General features: G+C 44.0%; 1 protein-coding gene across 4 annotated transcripts in view; it reads left to right on the forward strand.

Moving 5' to 3' along the window:
- Positions 1-14,043, forward strand: part of SLC25A48 (solute carrier family 25 member 48) — a 71,269-nt gene that overhangs the window by 22,106 nt on the left and 35,120 nt on the right. For 3 of the 4 annotated variants that reach the window (XM_060178344.1, XM_016192548.2, XM_060178365.1), the window contains exon 4: positions 2,661-2,919. In XM_060178344.1, coding sequence (XP_060034327.1) covers positions 2,661-2,919 — 259 coding nt within the window. Of the gene's footprint in view, positions 1-1,190; positions 1,303-2,660; positions 2,920-14,043 lie in introns of those variants that run through there. The other variant, XM_060178354.1, reaches the window with a different exon arrangement.

Here is a 14,043-nt window from a genome sequence, read left to right on the forward strand (position 1 = left end):
AGTGTGGAAAATTCCTGCAAAAACAGGGTGAATTGACAGTTTTTTTAAAAACCAAATGAGTGGCCAGTGACCCAAGTGCTCATAGGCATCCCTTTATCTGTCCTTAAAGGACTTTCCAGATGCCAGGAACACACCTCACTTGAGACTAAGGGTTCTTTTCAATGGGAAAAACCTAAATGACCTTTGTAGATGCTTCTGTTGTCCTTCATGAGAAGTAGCAAGTACTAAGGGGCTGGGATAGTGCTGCACTCAATTAAGCAGTCAAGGTTCGAGTCCCTAGCTCCCCACCTGCAGGGGAGGTTGCTTCATAAGCAGTGAAGCAGGGCTGCAGGTCTCTCTCTCTCTGTGTCTCTGTCTCTCTCTATCTCCCCCTTCTGTTTCAATTTCTTTCTCTTTCCTGTCCAATTAAAAAAAACTATGGCTGCTAGGAGCAGTGGTTTTGTAGTGCTGGTACCGAGCTCCAGTGATAACCCTGAAGGAGAAAAAAAAAAAAAAAAAAAAAAAAGCAAGTACTTTCAGACTTCCCAAGTGCCTTCTTTGGAGAATTTTTTTTTAATTGAGAGTAAAATGAGATGTTGGTTGAAGAAATGACCAAATGTCAACCCCAAGTTTTTCCTGGGGTTATAAGTAATATGACCCCAGGGTTACACATTGTGTCCATTAGGCCCCACAAGAGGAAGTCCCTGAGGTCAAGTGCTGCTTGCCTGCATCTGGGACTTCCCCTGAGATGAAACGTGACTGTACCATTGTGTTGTTCTAACACTTAATTGACTGCTTTCAAAACAGGGCAGGCACTGCAAACCTATTACTGACTGTTATGAATAGTGTGTGATTCCTTAGGATCCTGAAAGATGACCATTGATTCTCCTTCTTGGCACACATTCCCTGTGGTCTGCCAGATAGCACTTTAGCTGTCTGAGCTTCTGGGTATCTTCCAGGGCCATGAGTGTTCCAGTGTTCCTCTGAGATACAACGGCTCAGAGCCAAATGGAGCCCAAGTTATCTGAGGGAACTCACTGTGGAGGTCCAGCTTAAACTGCATGTGTGTGAATGTGAGGGTATGTGGTGTATGTGGCTGTGTGTGTGTGTGTGTGTGTGTGTGTGTGTGTGTGTGTGTGTGTATGTGTGACCTACCTTTGGCAGCTTGAATATATGCACACAGGTCAGGGTTTGGATGCAGCCTGGGTTTGGTATAACAGCTTCCTGGTGCTTGTTTACCTTTGGCATGGTGCTGAAATGTCTTTGCTGCCCTTATGCCTCCAAAGGACTGTGGAATTTTCCAGCTATCAGAGGACATACATGGTACTGAGAATCTCAACATCCAGCAGCCTCTCCTAGTCTCCTGTGTCCAATATATGTGCAGACCCCTCTTCCTGGTGTGTTCTCCCACCTGGGGACTTCCCACTCCAGCTCTTCTATGAACAGACATCCCTGCTCAGGGACACCCAGCTACAGACTGTCCCTACACATGTCCCTTTGTACAGGCTAACACACTATATTCTGTCAATTTGTCTGTCTGGATACCCCCTTCTCCTACTCACACAATGTGAGGTTGGTGTGGGAAGGGAATTTCTTTCTTCTTGTCCTCCAAAGTCTGGCATACAGTAAGAGCCTGATATTGCTTTTGTCTGAGCAGTAAATGAGGAGGGTATTGTGGTGCTTGGTAAACCTGCCACCTTCTCAGACACCACAGGCTCCCCATAGGTCGCAGTCTGATTTCTTTCCAACACAAGAACACTACCACCCTGGTGGCAAGTATAGCTTCTGATTCCCAGCATAGCAATGCTTAGGGTACAAAACTTCATACAACTCATTCTTCCCTAAGGCAAGAAAGTCAGACCCATGAGAGGAGAACAATTCCACCCACTTCTCTGTCCCATCAGCCTCCTCTTTTATTCTCTTCATTAGCATGCATTTTACATTTATTTATTTATTTATTTGCCACCACAGTTATCACTTGGGCTCAGTACTTCCCTGATAAATTTACCCCTCTTGGTAGCCTTTGTATCACTTTTTTCTTTCTTTCTTTAATTTGACAGGACAGAGGGAAATTGAGAGAGGAGAGGGGAGATGGAGAAGGAGAGGGGTAGGGAGAGGGAGAGGAAAAGTTTACTTCCTGCAGGTGTGGGCTGGGGCCTTGAACTTGGTTCTTTGTGCATGTTAGCATGAATGCATCACTATCTGTTTTCTAGCATATATATATATATTATATGTATATAATATATATTAGTAATTTAATAATGATCAACAAGATTGTAGGATGAGAGGGGTAATGTTCCACACAATTCCCGCCACAAGGATTCCTCATCCCATTCCCTCCACTGGAAGTTTCCCTATTCTTTATCCCTCTGGCAGTATGGACCAAATCTCTTTATGAGCGGCAAAAAGTGGAAGGTCTGGCTTCTGTAATTGCTTGTCTGCTGGATATGGGCATTGGCAGGTCTGCCCATACTCCCATCCTGTTTCTATCTTTCTCTAGCGGGGTAGGGCTCTGGGGTTCCAGGACTTACTGGTGAGGTCATCTAACATATGTTTTTTTTAATTGACCTTTCTCTGCTGTCATCCACCAGAGCTAGAGGCTCTGGGAGGGTCTGTGCTGGGAACAGCTCAGGGAACTTGCTGTCAGATCTCAAACAGTCTCCTCCTGGGCTTCCCTACAGGTCTTTGGCTTCTTCAAGGGCATGTCCTTCCCCCTCTCCAGCATTGCTGTCTACAATTCAGTGGTGTTTGGGGTCTTCAGTAACACAGAGAGGTTTCTCAGCCAGCACCACTGCAGGGAGCCAGAGGCCAGCCCGCCCCGCACCCTGTCTGACCTACTCCTGGCCAGCATGGTGGCAGGTGTGGTCTCTGTCGGGCTGGGCACACCTGTGGACCTCATCAAGATCAGACTGCAGATGCAAACACAACCATTCCGGGAAGGTAAGTGGCTCTCCGTGGGATCTCATGTCTGGGAAGCTATGCCATTTTCCTAGTTCAAAGGATCTGGAATATAATTTTCCATATTCTTTTTATTGAATATGGTATCTGTATTGTCACATGAGAGTTTGTAGTTTTTATTATTATTATTATTATTATTATCTGTTTACTTATTGGATAGAGACAGTCAGAAATCAAGAGGGAGGGGGGAGATAGAGAGGGAGAGACAGATAGACAGACAGACAGACAGACAGACAGAGAGACACATGCAGCCCTACTTCACCACTCATGAAGCTTTGCCACTGCAGGTGGAGACCAGGGCTTGAACCTGGATCCTTGTGCATTGCAACGTGTGCTCAATCAGGTGCGTTACCACCTGGTCCATAGGGTTTTTTTTTTCCCTCTAACTTGTTTGTTTATTTATTTATTTGCAGCACTAAAGGACAATTCCACTATTCTCTGATCAATTTTATTTTACTCATTTTATTTAAGATAGAGATGAACAGACAGAGAGGGACAGAGAGGGGGCAAGACACAGAAAGAAGAGGTACATGAACATCACACCATCATCTGTGGCATTCCCCTTAGGGTCCTAGTGCTTATCATGGTACCAGCACTCAAGCATGGGCTCTGTGGCTCAAACTCACATCTTTCTTACTCCAAAGCCTACACTCTTAGCCACTCCAACGAGTGGCAGTTGTGGGAGACAGTGCAAAATGCACTCTGTCTATGCCTTAAAACAAGGACTGAAACACCGAGAGTCATGAGCAAAGAAAAAGTTTTACATATATATATACATATATATACATACATATATATATATATATGTATGTGCAAGAGTATAAGCCAGCAAGCACACCAAAGGCAATCTTCAGAGCCTTTTTATACATTACAGGACATAGGAACAACCTGTCTTTATCCCCTTTGGTGGGAGGGAATTGGTTCATAGACTAACCACATTCAGGAAAAGGGGATGGGAACAGATATTAGGAGAGAGGCACGGATCTACTATAATGGGAAAGGAAGTGCAAGGAAGGGTATTTTGGCCAGGACAATGTGGCTATACTGAGAAATAGAGATTGAGGAAGGGGCTGGGAAGTCTAAGTTAAGTTTGAAGAAAAGCAGGCATGGTTGTAGTCACATAAACATGTAAAATCAGGGGTGTGTAGTCAAGCTTCATTGATAGACATCAATGAAAAGGCTATAACCAAATGGGCTATTTCCCACACAGTGGTGGGCTCTCCCACTTAAACGGGTCCTAGGACACAAATGGGCCATTTTTGCTCACCCTCACCTGCTCTTGGCTCTTGACATTCAGTTTACAGTTTCATTTCTTGATGTGCTATATAACCACATTTGTACCACAAGCTGCATCTATCACCTCATCCTTTCTGAGAATGAGATTTCTTCTCCCGAAAGTGTTTTGGTAAAGAAGAATGGAAAGGTCTGGAAACATTTTCTCTTCAGAGTCAAAATTGCCAACTCTAGAAGAATGATTGAAGGTGGGGGTTGAAGACAAATGTCAGTACTTTTCAGAGAAGGGTGTTGGTTCTCAGCTTTCATTTCTCTTCATCTTGTTCTAGACCTTGGTCTCCTTTCCTCAGCCTCTTAATGGAAGTTCTGAATGAATGGTCTTTCCCATAACCTCTGTCTTATTACTGTTCATGCTCACGTATAAGACCTCTTTCCCTGGCAGCCTTCTGAATGACCTCCATGTGACCCTTCCGTCCAGAAGGTTGGACTGAACTCTATCCGATAGCTTGTGTCTCTCCAGCCTAACACCTCTCTTACCCAAGGCCAGGAACCTTCATTAAGCTTACACTAGCCTACCCAATCCTGGAGGTGTCTGGGCTACACATTCTTTGAGCACAATAATTATGCTCCTGACTTATGCTCTGGGAGGGCCTGGGACCCAGATGCCCAAAGTAGGCTAACCACATCTGCTGGACTGGGAAACTGGGCACCCAGTACTCCAGAGCCTGTGGTCAGTTGGCATGTATGTATGTATGGAGGGGGAGAGTACAGGATAATAAATTGAACACCCAGAGGTTCACAGAGCACACCTACAAAAGGAAAAATATATTGCCATCTTAGAATAAGGAAAGTCATCAAAAAAGAAAAAGCAAATGAGGATAAGGTAAGAAAGTTATGGGGTAACACCTAGAGAAAAACATCATAAGGGTACCAGAAGAATATTTCTGAAGAAATATCAACTATGAATTTCCCCTAAGTTGAAGAAGGAAATAGACCCTTAGAGGAAGCTCCAAGAAAAACAAATACAAACCTAAACTCACAGATACTTAATAAATACTGGAAAAGATAGAAGATTAAAAGCATCTAGAGAAAACTCACAGAGATACCTATGAGAAAGCTGCCATAAGACTATCAGCTGATTTCTTAACAGAAACTGCAGGACATGTTTCAAATGTCAAACATGTCCATCCAAGAATACTCTGTCCTGCTAGTTTATCAAGCAGGTGTGAAGAAGTAATGATGAGATTTTTGAAACTAATAGCAGTTGAAGAAATCAATTAACACTATACCATCCCTTCAATAAATGTTAGTAGTGCTTACATAAAGTGAAAATGCATAATATTCTCTCTCATATGAAGTCAATGTAGAATCAAATCAAAGAAACAAGCAGACCAATGAAGACATGGCTCTGATATCAAACTACAGAGAGGGAGTGGAGTGCAAGGGTATAATGGGTTCAGTGGACTTTGTTGGAGGAATATTGGTGCTTTAATATGGGTGAAGTATGAAAAACATTTTGAAGAGGTGAGAATTTGTACTTCTAAAACATTTATAGTCTTTTAAACCATGAATAAAAATACTACTCAATAAAATTAACTCATTGCAGTTTTTTTTTAATTCCAAAAAAGAAAGAAAAATACATCTTCACTTTGATCTGCTTGTTTTATTGAGTGTCTTGGTACAATTTAGTTTTGTCAAAGGTCTATACCTATAAGAAGTGTTTGACACTGTCTGGGTCTGGTCCTATCGCAAAGACATAGGGTATGTTGCTAACTTAAAACCCAAAAGCCCTGACTTGAGGCTGGTTATTTACTCTGTTCCCTATTTCATAAGAGCTTATATGGGGACTGGTAAAATATTTCACCTGAGAAGGAACCTTTTTTACCATGTGCACAACTCAAGTTCAAGCCCCTGGTATACAGCATAGGAGTAGTATGACACTGGAAGAAGTGTTGACAGTGTGAATCTCTCCCTCTCGTCTCTCTGCTCCTCTGTCTCTCTTCTTATCTTAAAAACAACTGCTAAGGTGCCGGGATAGCCTGAGGGTACTTCTTCCCGAGCTAGTGCTCTCTGGGTTGGAGAGAACTCAACTGGAGCTGATCTAGGCTGCTGTGTGGGAGAGGGATCAGGAACGCGTGCTGCACCAACTTCCGCAGGAGATACACTCTGGAACTCTCGGAGCCGGAAAGCAATTTCCAAGTGTCTTTAATCAGAAGAGCAGCTGTTTTTATACTCTCCAAGTAGGGTGGAAACAGGATGTGATATAGAGAGGGTGGAGAGAAAAGTGACTGGTGAAAATCAGAGTGTGACAAGGAGGGGGCGGAACAGGCGAGAATCCTATAACTGAACCACCAATGCCCTGGAGTGCTTTATGTAAAAGTGATTTATGTAAATAGACCAAACCTTTGGATCAGTAAATCCCTATATAGCCATATGGATAAGAAGAAGCCAGGGGGAGATGGCAACTACCCAACATCTCCACCTTTCTTTTTAACTTTTTGCCATAGTATCAGGAGTGTGGGGCACTTTGTGAGGCAGGGAGACTGATAAGAGGCACACCTTTTTTGGGGTTCTACTGTCCCTCCTTGCTCAACCTCTCCGTGGAGAGAGAGACTAACAGGATTGACACATCCCTCAGGCTCAAGCCCTTCCAAGCTCAACCATATCCTCACAATTCCCCAACATCTTCCTCTTACTTAATGGCCATATATAACTGGGTCAATGTCTGTAAAAGGCTTCATCTCTGTCAGGGGAATAGCAGTGTAGGGGTGAACGGAAACCTGTTGGGAAGAAAGCAGAATGATAGTGTGTAAGTGTCTTCAAAAATAACTAGCACAAGACAGGGAGGGATAAGTAAGAGTAGCAAGAGACAGAGTGAGCCTGATGGGTGGAGGAGTGGGGGCCTGATAAGCCGAGGGGCTAGAGGGGTGATCTGGCATTGCAAAATCCCGAGTCAGCCTGCTACAGTCATTCTTCAAGAAGTCCAGGAGTATAAAAGGAGTGTCCAGCAAGTTCTATAGAAGCATCAGTCCAATGTCAACGGCCAGGAAATAAATGCCACACGTCTATCTTGATGGAGGAGGACGGCCACCGGAACTTTTCTTCTCTGTAGAGAGTGACCTGGAACCGCCAAAACATGATGGGCGAAACAGAAGCAGGAAGAGCAGACACCGATGGTTGAGAGAAAGGCAGTAGGAAAGTCTTGTCCTTCGGAGTCTGTGAATCAGGTTCTCCAGATCGTGTCAGGTCACATCATGGGTTTCTGGGGATGGCTGTAATTGTGGGTGATGTCAGAGGTCAGGGGTCCAAGATGGATTTCTGGGGATTCTATATGAGCAGATGCTTCTTTATGCGAAGGTTTGTCATAGCTGTAGTCAATTACTTATGAAAAAACTTTGTAACAAATTAGAAGTTTACTAACTAAGTTTACCTAACTGGTTTAGGTATCTTTATAATTTTGTGTAAAGGTCATCTTATGTGACCTCATGTAGCAGTCTTTATATAGCAAAGTTTTCATACCGAGTTTAAGTTACATATATTGATTCTTGACTATTTTTACATTGGGTTTTTAAGCAAACTCAGGTTACTAGAGTTAACACATTTTAGTGACATTTTTTTTTTTTTTGGTACATTTACAATATCAGATTGATGCCAAATTTGTTGTGGATTAATTTCCACAAGATAGCTTACAGGACATTTTTGGGGGCCCTCCAAAAATGTCCTGTATAGAGAATTTGTATTTTAACTTAGGAGATGATGAATTGTCACATTGAATATTTAGAGTTTTACCTTAAACACTCAGTTACTTAAATGAATTGATTTTACCTCTTCTCGTAAAAATGTAACTTCGAAGTTACGATTTAACTGTCAAGTTAATGTTTACCAAACTTGAAACACGCATATTAAACATATAGTTTATAACACACAGGAGGAGAAAAACATGTAAATAAGATATATCATTTCAAATGTGAATTTAGAACTACTGTCATAGTTGAACCATCTTTACTCACACAGTTTAAGACTAAACATTTCATATTGATATCAAGACTTAAAAAAGAAATCAAAAGGGGGAATGAACAATTTTTGGACTGTTTCTGGACGTCTCCAGAAACCATGGCTGCGTCCAGCCGTTTGATATAAAGTCAGTTAACTTTCAGAGTACTCTGAGCACAATGGGTCATACAAAAATTTTGGTCACTCAACTCACTCAATTTTTTTTTTTTTCACTCACTCACTCACAAAACACAACTGGCCAGTCATAGCATAAGACATTCATTCGGGGGGGGGGGGGGGGAGAGTTCTGTGAATCAGATTTTTTTTTTTTTTTTGATTCTGCCATGCTGTATTATGGATCCTGGGGTGCATCCTGTAGCCAGTCCTCTTGCAGCCAGTCTTCTTGCAGTGTGTCTTGTTCTTCAGGGATATCAGCACCATCATGTGGGTATTGCCGGACATGGTGGGCAGGAACCCAAACAGGCTTGGAGTAATTTTGTGGAAAAATACATGCGAAACCCCTCCCCATAGTCAACAGGGGGTCAGGTCCTTTCCAAATTTTATCAAGTGGGTCTTTCCATTTGACTTTAATAGCTGGGAGGGTGGGTGGTGTTTGCCAATGAAGAATTATAGGAGGTTGGTCGGAGTTTTTGTAAATATTAAAGAGATTTAATGTAGTTAAGGCTTTTGCCAGCTGGATATTAGGGGGGTACATTTCCCCTTTTTCTTTATTTAATTGAGCCTTAAGAGTTTGATGGGCCCTCTCAACAATGCCTTGTCCCTGTGGATTATACGGAATGCCTGTAGTATGAGTAATGTTCCAGAGGGAACAAAAATCTTTAAATTGTTTGCTGGTAAAAGCAGGTCCATTATCCGTTTTAAGTTGAAGAGGTAAGCCCATTACAACAAAACAGGAGAGCATATGGCTTATAAGCTTTTTTGAGTTTTCTCCAGTTTGAGCTGTAGCCCACATAAACTTAGAGAAGGTATCAATTGAGACGAACACATATTTTTGTTTGCCAAAGTTAGGTATGTGGGTAACATCAATTTGCCAAAGAGCGTTGGCTTTTAAACCTCGAGGATTAACCCCTAGAGTCTGAATAGCAGGTGTTTTGATTAGACCTGCACAGGAGGAACATGTAGCAAGAATACGTTTTAACTGTGGCAGAGGAATATCAGGAAATCGAGCTCGAAGACCTTTAAGATTAACATGGGTTAGGGAATGAAAGTCAGCAGGATTAGAGACAGAGGCTAGGAGAATTCCTGTGGAGGCAAGGCGGTCAGCTGCAGCATTCCCTTCGGACAGGGGACCAGGAAGAGGGCTGTGGGAACGTAGGTGCTGAACATACAGTGGATGGGTTCGAGAACAGAGCATAGAGGCAATTTGAATTAAAAGAGGAGAAAGTGGGTTGTCATCAATTCTTACATAAGATCGAGCAAGCCATGGAAGTAAGTTAACAGTATACACACTGTCAGAAAAAAGGTTGAAGGATTCTGGTACAGCTTTTAATGCAAGGAAAACAGCATAAAGTTCTTTGTACTGAGGGGAATTATCAGGAAGTTCAGTAAAGAGAGGTTTGGGGTATTGCTGGTCTGGATAATATATAAGGGCAGCAGCTCCCTTTTTTCCACCATCAGTGAACACTGTAGGAGCAGAGGGGATGGGATCTCGAGAGAAAAGTTTAGGTACTAGTAGAGGCAACAGAGGTAAAGAAGCTATCAAATTATTAGAGGGAAAATGATTATCTAATTGTCCTGGAAAACCCATTAAACTTATGGCAAAACGAGAATGGTGGCGTATGAGCCATTCTGTATCAGTGAGAGAAAAGGGAAGAATGATTGAATCTGGTTCCCTTCCTAAGACCTGAACCGATCTGTTTCTTCTTGGCGAACCATAAATGCTAAGGCATCAATCTCGGTAAGGAGTCTTGGAGCTCCGCCTACTGGCGTATGAAGCCATTCGAAAACGCCATGTTTCTGCCACAATGCCCCCACTACCGTGGGGGTGGAGTTAAAGATTAGAAGATTTACTGGAGAGGAGGGGGAGAATCGAACGAGGTGCATGTCCTGGAGAGCCTGGTTAACTTTTTCCAGAGCCAAGGATGCTTCAGGGGTTAACATACGCTTTGAGGAGGGCTGTTTGTTTCCTTTTAACAGATCGAACAGTGGTTGCAGGCAGCTCATAGGCAGATAAAGATACTGCCTAAGCCAATTCAAATTTCCAAGAAAACTTTCTAAAGAAGCAAGAGTGAGATTAGAAGGAAAAGTAACACAAGGTTTTAAAGGACGAATCTGCGTTAGGGAAATCTCTGAGCCTAAGAAAGATATTGGAGGGATTAGCTGTATCTTCTCAGGAGCTACATTAATTCCACTTCTCTTTAAGGCAGGGATTAGAAAATCACGTAGGGCGGAGAGATCTGTATCTAATTCTCCCCATATTAACACGTCATCCATATAATGAAAAACCTTAAGGCCCTTATGAATATATGGAAAAAGGGCAGATTTAACAACCTCTTGACAAATAGTAGGACTATTAGCCATGCCCTGGGGCAGTACCACCCATTCAAATCTATCGGCAGGGCTGGCATTATTAATAGAAGGAACAGAGAAAGCAAAACGTTTACAATCTTGTGGGTGTAAGGGAATAGAGAAAAAACAATCCTGTATATCAATAGCTATGATTGGAATTCCTGTGGGAATTGCGGAAGCAAGAGGCAAACCCCTTTGGGGGAGCCCCAAACCTGCATGGTTTTATTAACTGCACGAAGATCTTGGAGGAGGCGCCATTTTCCTGAGCGCTTTTTAATTACAAAGACTGGAGTATTCCATGGGCTCCGAGAATGACGAATGTGTCCCAACGATAACTGCTCTTGGACGAGTTTTTTTTAAAATTTCTAGCTTCTCCCTAGGCAAAGGCCACTGTTCCACCCAGACAGGCTCATTAGAAAGCCAATCTAAGCGGGGAGTTCTGTTACGAACAGTGGCAGTTAGTATTGGGGGTGCTGGTTGGGTCTAGCAGTCTCATAGGAGTGAGTGTGGTGTCCTGCAGAGGTGTCTGAGGATATCACTACATCTAAAGATTCCAGCAAGTCTCTTCCCAATAAATTGGTGCTTATATCAGCTATTAAAGGCTGAAAGCGTCCGGTAGTCCCTTCTGGATCTTCCCACACAAGGGAATCTCGTGTGCGGAATGCCTGAGTCAATCCTCCAACACCATGTAAGCGTGGTCCTGGGAGGAGTTCCCAACTCTGGGGAACCTCTGCTTGTCTTAATATTGTCTTATCTGCTCCCGTGTCAATCAAACACTTAAAAGGAATATTACCAATCTTTACTGTCATAGTTGGGTGACCCCTTTCTAAAACAGGGATGGTCCATAAAATCTCAGGCTCTGAATTTGAGCTGTTCTCTTGCTCCAGCCGGTTATTTCTATGCTGGAAGTTCCCACATACCACGGGTTCCTCCTTCTGCTCACCCTCTGTTATTGTTACTTGGCGTGGTGGGTATAGCGACGGATTGGGTCCCAAGCTGGGCTTCTGTTTGTGGAAGAAGGGCACAGCACCAAGCGGGCGACCTGCTTCCTTCCCTCTTGGGGGCGGGGCTAAGGGAAGCCCCATACCTAGTTTAAATCCCTGTTTACATTTGGCAGAGGCGTGCCGTTCCTATGGAACCTTGACCAACAATCTCTCCTCCAGTGAAATCCTTTCTGGCATCTGGGACAAGGCATTCGTGGTCTCTGATTCCCTGTCTGGAGGCGGGGTTGCCCTGATTGGAGGTGGGGTTGCCCTGACTGGAGGTGGGGTCGCCCTGACTGGAGGCGGGGTCGCGGTCTATTTTCTGGACATTGGTTACGCCAATGCCCTTGGCGACCGCACTGAAAGCAAGCTCCTTTTTGCTTATGTAAGGTAGCTGCATAGGCCTGTAACATAGGTCCTTGAAAAGAGCTTGATCTGAGATCCTGTGTAGCTAGAATCCAAGTATCTGGGTGTTCATTTTTAAGAGTGATACAGGCCTGTCGAAAATGCGGAAGCATTCCATCCCAGACTATGGATCGCAGAAGGAGAAAACGAGCGTCAGGATTATAAATCTTCCTTTCCAAACTCGACTGGACCCTGGCAATGAATTTAGCGAGGGATTCATCAGGTTCTTGTTGCAGGGAGAGAATGGGGGCTGAGGCTGCTCCCATGGGTGGTGTTAATCGCTCCCATGCTTTTAATGCACACAGGCGTACTTGATCAAAATACCCCGCTGGAAACTTGGCTTCCGCCTGTTGAATCCCTGTTTCTAATTGGCCTGTTCCAAACAATGCATCAAAATTACCCTCTGGCTGATTTTGAATATTTTTCCGCGATTGTTGTAAACATTCATCGCGAAAGAATGCCTCCCATTGCAGGAAGAGGGGGCCTGGGAGCGTAGTACGAGTCACATCTCTCCAATCTTGAGGGGTATTAAGGTTCTGAAGCAGGCCTTGTAAAATGGACCTGGTCCATGGGGCATGAACACCGTCATCTTTGATAGCCTGGCGTAGTTCCTTCAGGTCTGTGGCGGAATATGGATACCAGGCCTGAGGTTTTTGTCTATTGGGGGCAACATTGACCGGAAATGTGTGGACTTCCTCTGATAAGTGTGTAGTGGTAGGAGGAGTCACTGAAGTGGAAGCTTCTGGACAAGTGGCCGAAGAAGTGGTTTTGGAGGCTACAGGAGAATTCGGACATGTGTCTATCAAAACAGGGTGGGGTGAAGAAGCAGCCGTGGAGGCAGCAGGAGGTTCCGGACACGCTTCTGCCAAAATGGGGGTGGCCGAAGAAGTGGCTGTGGAGTCCAAAGGAGAATTCGGACACGTGTCTGCCAAAATAGGGGCCTCAGGGCAAGATGCCAAAATAGGGGCCTCAGGGCAAGATGCAGAGGAATTAGGGTGGGTCAAGATCACAACAGGCCTTTGCTTCTTCTTGTTTTTAAGGTGCTGGTTAAGTTCTATGGTTACTTCCTTTATCTCTTGGACCTCAGCCTCTAGTTTCTTAAGCCTTTTGAGAGGTTGCCCTATATATCCCTTAAAAGCTGCTATGATGATCAACAGGATATAAGGTGAAGCCCTGAGAAAAATGTCCCAGATATATAAAAATTGTATACTGGAAAAAGAATGCAGGATTTGGAAAAGATTTTCCATGGTGGAAAGATCTCCGGAAAACAATAAAAAAGAAAAAAAAATCACAGTGCCTTAACACAATATTGCAGATACCCAAAAGGTGTGTACTTATCTAAGATGTCTTCTTGTAAATCTGCTGCTTATGGGTCCCTGTTCCGGGCGCCAGATGCCGGGATAGCCTGAGGGTACTTCTTCCCGAGCTAGTGCTCTCTGGGTTGGAGAGAACTCAACTGGAGCTGATCTAGGCTGCTGTGTGGGAGAGGGATCAGGAACGCGTGCTGCACCAACTTCCGCAGGAGATACACTCTGGAACTCTCGGAGCCGGAAAGCAATTTCCAAGTGTCTTTAATCAGAAGAGCAGCTGTTTTTATACTCTCCAAGTAGGGTGGAAACAGGATGTGATATAGAGAGGGTGGAGAGAAAAGTGACTGGTGAAAATCAGAGTGTGACAAGGAGGGGGCGGAACAGGCGAGAATCCTATAACTGAACCACCAATGCCCTGGAGTGCTTTATGTAAAAGTGATTTATGTAAATAGACCAAACCTTTGGATCAGTAAATCCCTATATAGCCATATGGATAAGAAGAAGCCAGGGGGAGATGGCAACTACCCAACACTAAGGACCGGCGTCAGGATCCCGGTTCGAGCCCCGGCTCCCCACCTGCAGGCAGGTCCCTTCACAGGCGGTGAAGCAGGTCTGCAGGTGTCTGTCTTTCCCTCCCCCTCTCTGTCTTCCCC

This window comes from Erinaceus europaeus, chromosome 2 (genome assembly GCF_950295315.1).
Source record: "Erinaceus europaeus chromosome 2, mEriEur2.1, whole genome shotgun sequence".
Lineage (NCBI taxonomy): Eukaryota > Metazoa > Chordata > Mammalia > Eulipotyphla > Erinaceidae > Erinaceus > Erinaceus europaeus.